At 41.1% G+C, this 8,520-nt stretch overlaps 1 protein-coding gene across 4 annotated transcripts in view; it reads left to right on the top strand.

Annotated features, from left to right (window-relative positions):
- Window positions 1–5,916: 5,916 nt before the first annotated feature.
- The window catches only part of unc5cb (unc-5 netrin receptor Cb), a 128,860-nt gene continuing 126,256 nt past the window's right edge, over window positions 5,917–8,520 (top strand). For all 4 annotated transcript variants that reach the window (XM_087843704.1, XM_087843703.1, XM_087843702.1 and 1 more), the window contains exon 1: window positions 5,917–6,461. In XM_087843704.1, coding sequence (XP_087699830.1) covers window positions 6,344–6,461 — 118 coding nt within the window. In that variant the 5' untranslated portion in view covers window positions 5,917–6,343. The remainder of the gene's footprint in view (window positions 6,462–8,520) is intronic.

Here is an 8,520-nt window from a genome sequence, read left to right as displayed (position 1 = left end):
TAAAATGGGAATGGTTGGTGATATTAAAGTCCTGTTTGTGGCACATTAGTATATGTGAGGGGGCAAACTCCTCAAGATGGGTGGTGACCATGGTGGCCATTTAGAAGTCGGCCATCTTGGATACAACTTTTGTTTTTTCAATAGGAAGAGGGCCATGTGACACATCAAACTTATTGGTAATGTCACAAGAAAAACAATGGTGTGCTTGGTTTCAACGTAACTTTATTCTTTCATGAGTTATTTACAAGTTTGTCTTTGTTCACAGCCATTGACATGTCGAAGAGGTTAACACGTGAGGAGCGGATCGAAATTGTGTTGATATCTGGTTAACGCAGTAACCGGGTCATTGCAGCAGATTTCAATGCAAGACACCCTACGAGACCACCCATCTCCCATGCCACAGTCAGCAAACTGCTTGCTAAGTTCCGTGAAACTGGTTCAGTGTTGGATTTGCCAAAATGTGGACGCAAGAAAACTGTCACTAATGAAGAAACATCAGTGACTGTCCATCAATGTGCTGCCTAGACAAACTTGTAAATAACTCATGAAAGAATGAAGTTATGTTGAAACCAAGCACACCATTGTTTTTCTTGTGACATTACCAATAAGTTTGATGTGTCACATGGCCCTCTTCCTATTGAAAAAACAAAAGTTGTATCCAAGATGGCCGACTTCTAAATGGCCACCATGGTCACCACCCATCTTGAGGAGTTTGCCCCCTCACATATACTAATGTGCCACAAACAGGACTTTAATATCACCAACCATTCCCATTTTATTACAGTGTATCCATATAAATGGCCCACCCTGTACTTTAACACACTGATGAGTGGTTTGGGATATGGCCCTCATGGTCACAGTGCACCGCCCCCCCAAATGGACACACATGGCAAGATAACACGCCATTCTTGTGCACATGTTGACTCAAGATTATTTAAAGAATGTGGCCGTGGCCTCAGTTTTCTTCACATTACTCGCTCACTCTTCATATCTCAAGCATACAGACCACCTTTGAGATAATGTGAAAGGTGTTGATAACAACATGAATATATTACTGAGAAGTCAGCGTGGACCAACCCCCACATGAGAAATCACCTTGTTGAATCTAAGCTGTTGTGAAATGCTTACTGGCACTCATTTATTTTATAGTGCTCACTCTGAGTTATTTTGTAGCGGCATTGGACTTAGGTCCCTCTCCAAATGTTTTTTCCAGCTCCTTCTGGGGGTACATGAGATATACATGACCAGATGAGACACATAATCTCTCCAGCATGTTCTAGGTCTTCCCCTGTGCCTCCTACCAGTTGGATGTGCCTGGAAAGCATCCAGCGAATCCTGATTAGATACCAACTGAACGCCACCTCGACTGTCTGAGCAGCACCCTTTGATATATCGGAGGATGACAACACCTAAAGTAGCATCATCTGCTTATATGTGCAATTTCATTCTTTTGCTGACTATCAATATTTCATCTCCATAGGTGAAACCAGAACAAACAGGTACGTTCACAGCTTTCTTACCACCACAGGGTTCACCCTGCATTTTACCCTAACTCACAACCAAAAACAAAACAATGGGCGCAAACTTGGAGGTACTGGTTGCTTCACATTTTTTTCAAAACTCGTTCCAGTGTGGGATAAAGCCAACATATTCCTAAATCAGACCACACCATTCCTCCCCAGCTGCACCTTTAAAGCTTGTCCATGAAAATCACAAACAGAATCTGTGATAAAGGAGGACGCCGGTGGAGACTGACACCAACTAGGAGTGCCACTTCCTGCCAAGAATACATAGACAGCTGCACCTTCCTAGTAGCCCCCTACAAAACTTCTTGAGGTCATAAGACAAGCAGACTGCTTGGACTTGGTTTAGCTGGTCCTCTTTTGACAGGTGAAAGAAGAAACTGCCTTGTCCTTCCTGAATTTCAGGTTGAAAAGTGAGGAAGTGAGTTTTGTCTTTTCCAAGTCTCATCTTGCTCATAATCTATTTCGTTAACCACAGTCAAAATTTAGAACAATCTGCCATTTCGTGAGTTCATATTGTGCAAAGTGTAACACTTATACTTGTTTTGGTGAGTATGTGATAATGTTCAGGCTAAAAGTGGGCAACACCTAGCCTTAATATAACCATGCTACTGACAAAAGGTTGTTGGAAAGAGTCTACATATTCAGGTCTATATTCAAAAACCTCAAAGCCCCTCTGATTCACCTTGGTGATTTTCAATAAAACAAATACACTCAATGGATTATGTACAGAATATGTAGAATATATACCTATCATTCCTTTCGGAAGACCAAATTACTCAAATGCGAAAGCAGTTTTATATATATAGGTGCCTCATCCTATTCATGTAACCCCTTCTGCCGGGGCTACTTGCACGAAAAGATCTCTCGAGCTCGAGAAGATGTGGAGGGTGAAGGTAACTGTGGTCCCAGTGGTAATTGGAACACTAGGTGCGGTGACTCCCAAGCTAGGCGAGTGGCTCCAGCAGATCCTGGGAATAACATCGGAGATCTCTGTCCAGAAGAGCGCAGTCCTGGGAACAGCTAAGATACTGCACAGGACCCTCAAGCTCCCAGGCCTCTGGTAGAGGACCCGAGCTTGAAGGATAAACCCGCCCGCAGGGGCGTGCTGGGTGTTTATATATATATATATATATATATATATATATATATATGGATATCACCATACAGTCCTGTGAAAAGTATGTGGCACCTTCCTGATTTCTTATTTTTTGCATATTAGTCAAACTTACATGTATCAGGTCATTAAATGCATTTTATTATTAAACAAACATAACCCGAATAAACTTTAAAAAGGATTTTTTTTAAAATGATGATGATTTAAGTGGAGAAGAGAGCCCCAATCTTCTTTGCATAGTTGTTTAATTCAGCCACACAGAAACATGTTGAGCATGAAAGACCTGCTTAAGATTGTGTTCTTTGTGGTCAGCAGAGTTTTTCACCTTGAAACTCTCCCATGGATTTTGCATCATGAATTCTGACCTTAACTGAGGAAAGTGAGGCATGCGGTTCTTTAGGTGTTGCTCTGGGTTCTTTTGTGACCTCCTAGATGAGTTGTTGATGTGCTCTTGGAGTAGTTTTATGAGGCTGGCCTCTCCCGGGAAGGTTTGCCACTGTTCCAAGTTTTCTCCATCTGTGGATAATGTCTCTATCTGTGGTTCACTTGAGTCCCAAAGCCTTAGAAATGGTGTTGTAACCCTTTTTAGACTGATAGATGTCAATGACTTTGTTTCTCATCTGTTTTTGAGTTTCTTTAAATTGTAACATGTGTTGGTTTTTGAGATCTTTTAGCCTACTTTACTTTTTCAGACAGGTTCTTCTTAAGTGATTTCTTGATTCAGCAGCTCTGGCAGTAATCAGGCCAGTGAAGTTCACCCTCACCTTTCCAAAAAGTGTGCTTAATTACAATTCATTTTTGATTTAACAAGGGGGACAATTACTTAGCCATGTAGGGTTGGATAGCTTTTTGCCTTAATAAATGAAATCATCATCTAAAAGCTGCATTTTGTATTTACTTGGGTTATCCTGATCTAGTATTACAGTTTGTTAGATGATGTGAAACATTTAAGTCTGACAAATGTGCAAAAACTTAAGAATTCAGGATGCGGACAAATACTTTTTTCACAGCACTGTGCATAAAAAGGATTACAGAGAAGGGGAGAATACTGTGTTTCTTGAATTAGATTCATATTTGAAAAGTTTAATTTTGGTACAGAGATAGTGTCAAGTTCACACGCCACATTAATCACAGTGCCAGGAGCATTGCCTAGGCATCTCTGATGCATATGTAATTACTTATCAGCTTTTATTGAAATCACTGAAACAAATTTCCCCCTGCAAAGCAAAAGTCACGTATATGTCTGTGTGTCTCTGTGTGTGGGTTTGAAAGTCTGCGAGGCTGAGCTCATCATCGATCAGGTTTTGTGACATACTATTATTACTCCTAAATAGAGCAGAAAATGGAAGCACCTATTTGCACTATACTGGTAGGGAATATAAGGAACATTTTGTGCTCTACTGTACAGGAAAAAATTGTTCTGATTTATTCTGCTACTTTATGTTGTAGCTGTGTAAACAAGGAAATGTGCAGTTATAGGTGATGGATGCTTGTGACTAAAAAGTGGCCGTATCTATGTGGGGATCATTTTCATGTTTTAGATGTCTGAGTTGTTGTCTCCTTTTAATCAACAAAAACCCTCAAACCGTTTACCAACTTCTGCGATACTTTAAATTCTCAAGTGGTTATCCTCATTCCCCGCTGAAAAACAAACAAAATTTAGATGTATCAAAAAATTATTTTGTTTTTTCTTCTTTCCTCTCCAGTTAATCATCTCATAGCCACTTGTACTTATTTTGTGACCCTTTGCCAGAGAGCAGTGGGGATAAGGGAGTGGGTATTCAGGTTTTTCTTAATGTGCGTTGGAAGACCAGGGGAAATATTTTGTTTTTAAGGAGCCAGAAATTCTTGTATTTATTTTAAAAGTTTTGAATAATTTCTTTGGTCATTGGCTGCTTTTTCCACATATTTTCAGTCCAGTCCTTGTACCATACTATTTTCAGAGCAATGTGTTTGTTTGTTTGTTCAGCAACTTAAAACTGACCTATAAGGTTACCTATGAATTAGCATATCTCAGCATGGTGTATTTTTTTTTTCTTACAAAAAAAAAAAACCCTGAGGAAACTGAAATAGGAAAAAATCCAGATCACAGAGCTGTCACGGGATCAGACAGATGTGGTCTTGCAGGATAAGTAGCTGTCAAGAAGCCATTTTTAAGAAAGGGAAACAGGGAAAAAAAGCTGAGGTATTCCAAATTACACTAAAACTGGTGTGAAAATCAATGGCGATATGTCTGATGGAATGATAAATCTAAATTTGAAGTATATGGTCAGTATGAAGTTTATCGTCAGTTTGAATGGAAGAGAGGTACAACGGTGAGTGTCTAAAGGCATCTGTAAAACACAGTGGAGGCTCTGTCATTGTTTGGGGCTGCGTTTCAGCCAGTGGTGTTGGAGATCTTGTCAATATTGATGGAATTATGAATGCAGAAAGTACAGTGAGATTTTGAGCCACCTTATAGTGTCTGATTGGCCAGTGCTTTATTTATTTTTTTAGCAATACAATGATCCCAAACGCACTGGCAAGCAGTAAAAGCATACCTGGTTAGAAAAACACACAATGGCACGCTATCACTCATAGATTGTCCTCCCCAGAGCCCGGACCTCAACATTACTGAAGCTGTTTGGCATCAACATATTGACTTTTAAGCTTATATACTGTATTTCCACGTATGTTTGCACATTTCAGTAAACCTTCCCATTTTCCTTGCAAAATATAAAGAAATTAAGGGTGACTAAATATTTTTGCAAAGTACTCTTAAATTAACAACTTATATCATATATGTAGGGGGGAGTTTGTTGATGTTATGGTGCTGATCTGTATTTCTAAAGTTCAAATGGGGGTAAAAACATTTTCACTGCGGATCTCTAAGCCTTGCTACACATAAATGAGTATTTAAAATAGTTTTTAAAAAGCATATTGAAATGGACTTAAACAGCTTAAAAGGATTTTCCCTAATGATACTTTAGTTTTGGGTGCAGGAATTTACGCGCAAGTACAAGCGTTACATAACGGATTCATTCCGCCACTGCATACACTCATATTTCTATTAATCTAATTTCTGTCTCGTAGTCTAACCTGGATGAATGCATGATTAAAATTCTCAGCTAAAAAAATAAATAAATAAAAAAAAAATCAGCATCCATTCCTCGCTGCTGTCCGGGCCAGGTTTTGATGCAGCGCCACCACTTGCCGGAGCACTTGGATTGGCTGAAGGAGCAAGGTAGCCCGCAGAGACGGCTCCTTGCCCTGGTTCGTTCAGTGCCGTCAGTGGAGCGCTGGAGACGCGGTGCACGCACACACACTGCTCTCCCACTGCACGAGTGAAAAAGGGTTCTGCACAGACTCGGACTCTGCTGGACGGACTTTGCTTTCATGTGGGAGCATGACTTTGCCGTCAGAACATCGATCCACACCTCTAGCAAGTGAACCTTTAGAGGGAAAAGCAAGCGGATACAGATTTTAATGCAACATCCTCTGTGACGGAGGGCGATGCAGCCACCTCTTGTTTCATAAAGTGTCACATGTTTGCAAAAACACTGCGCTGGATATATTTTGTCGAAAGCCATTTTCTCTTTCTTTTACGCCCGGGTTGTGAGGGTTTGTGGAGTGCTGCGCAGCGTAACGAGGGACACCAGCGCGCGTTTCATATCAATTTCTCAGTGACTGGGACTCGCCTTAGAGCGTAGTTTGACTCCTCATCATGGGGTACTCTGCGCGGACTGACAGAGAAGGAGGAAGATTGCCGAGATCCTCTCCTGAGATGCCGACCGTATCCTGGCTTTTGCTTTTCCTCCTGGTTGACATCAGTGTGGCTCAAGGTAAACTTTAAAGTGTATTCTTCACCAGTGAACCTTTCGGCTTTGCTCCCAGGAAAACTTTTATGAACTCTCGTGGCGCTGTTGTGGTGGGCAAGACAAAACGGAATCATAATTAGTCACACTCCTAATAGAAGAATACAGTGTGCCACCTCATGCCCCCGAAGTTCGGCTGCACTAGAAATAATAGGCTGTAGCCTTCATTAAAGCAGGCTGCCTACTGCTAAGCAGCTTTATGTGAGGTAAATATGAAGATACTACATCCAAAGAAGCCTTCACTGGGGAAAAAAGTTTTCATTCAATAATTTATATTAACTACGCTTTGCACTTGGAAACCAAAGCATCACAGCCCTGCATCTGTTTCTCCGAGGAAAGAAATGGAGAGGTGTTGCTCTGAAGCTCAAGAGATGCCCTTAATATTGTGGCTGTTGCTTTACATCTTCCTAAACCGTTAAAGATTTTAAAGTAGGCACACAAAAATAGCATTACACGTTTAAAAAAACCTATTAGAAAACTGTAGCCACAAGAACCCTGAATCACAGCAAGTTATTACAGGTAAAATATAACATGTAGACCATTACCTGCAGTCATATTAGAATATTCCTGTTCGGGCTGCTATTAATCAAATCAAGAAAGCTGAACTTCCATTCATTCTCATATTATTCAATCTTACTCAGTGTTGATTGATGACTGCTTTAATCTCCAAATTAGAGGTCCACTATTTGAAAACAATCAGATCATCTAAGAATGAAGAATGATCTCAAAGCCCAGTGAAGCTAGTAATGCTTAAATGATCTTGACTTTTTGCTCAGGAGAATGTCTAATTAAATAAGGAAGTTTCAGTCGTGAAGTGAAGTTTGCCAAGAAAATCTTCAACAACCCCCCCCCCCCCCCCTCCCCCACACACACACATACACACATCTCGGCAGCGAGCTTTAATTTGTCATTATGCTTGGTTTCAATCAGTAAGCAGATTTACAAAACCTCTCCTTCAAAGAATTGCCTGGTGAAAGATGTTTCTGTAAACTGCAGAGTGGCTGTCAGTCACAGAAATCTTGGAGATAATGCCACAACACCTGAAGCCATTTACTTAATCTTCTTTCTACCGTGCAAGATTGTCAAACAAAGGGAGCTGAGAAAAAGCCATCTGTGTTAGGATTTAGTGTTCACTATGTGTTTGTGCATGTGTATCAGACGCCAAGAGTGTATGTCTGTGGAATTAAGGTAGGTGGTCTGTCTTGTCTGGAATCTACTGTTGTCTGAATAACATGATGAGATGGAGGGGAGGGGATGGGAGGGGAGGTTTGACCGTTTCAGATATACTCCCTTCTGCAGTGACATCATGAACAGTTAGGGGTTTTTTTTGTGAGGCTTCAGTGCTCATGCAAAAGTGTTACAAGCTCAAATTGAAGTCTAAGCACATATCCCTGACAGGGGAAGAGGGTCTGTGAGCAACCTTATCTAGCTGCTCCAGACCTTCATCTCACTCCTACATAGTTAATGAGCAAGAAGAGGAAGAGGAAGAAAGAGAGAGGAAAAAAACCCAGCACAGGTCCAGTTTCTGAAGGGCATGGTGAGATGACATAATACCCATTCCAAAACCCCAGAGAGCCCTGTGCCATTGACTGGATGGGAATGCGAACAAGGTTCTTATCTGTCCATTAAGAAGTCGATACACTAGGAGAACATTGTTTGAGCCTAATTAATGGGCCTCGCTATTTTGGGGCACTGATGAGCTCTACACATTTTCTAATCGCTGGAGAGTCACTTCTTCAGTGTAAAACTACTGGTGATCAAAGTGGCTCACTTACCCGGGCGCTCTCTGTAACGCTGTGCTTCTACTCGCAGCTCTTCAGACCTACTTTCTGTGGCTGTAAATATGTGTTTACAGTTTTTATTTATTTTTTGAGAGTGCTTTCTAATCCCATCTAGACAGAGGCGAGCACCGGGAAGTGATCCCTCTCATTAACCTGCTGAACTCTTCAGAAAGGAGACAAGTTGAGACAGATATAGGCAATGAGCTGCCAGGAAAGTAGCTGAGGGCTCTGACAGCAGCTTGATT

The sequence above is a fragment of the Neolamprologus brichardi genome, chromosome 7, assembly GCF_056152115.1.
Source record: "Neolamprologus brichardi isolate AB-2024 chromosome 7, ASM5615211v1, whole genome shotgun sequence".
Taxonomy (NCBI): domain Eukaryota; kingdom Metazoa; phylum Chordata; class Actinopteri; order Cichliformes; family Cichlidae; genus Neolamprologus; species Neolamprologus brichardi.
Note: the sequence above shows the minus strand (reverse complement) of the source record. Positions and strands in the feature narration are given on the sequence as shown.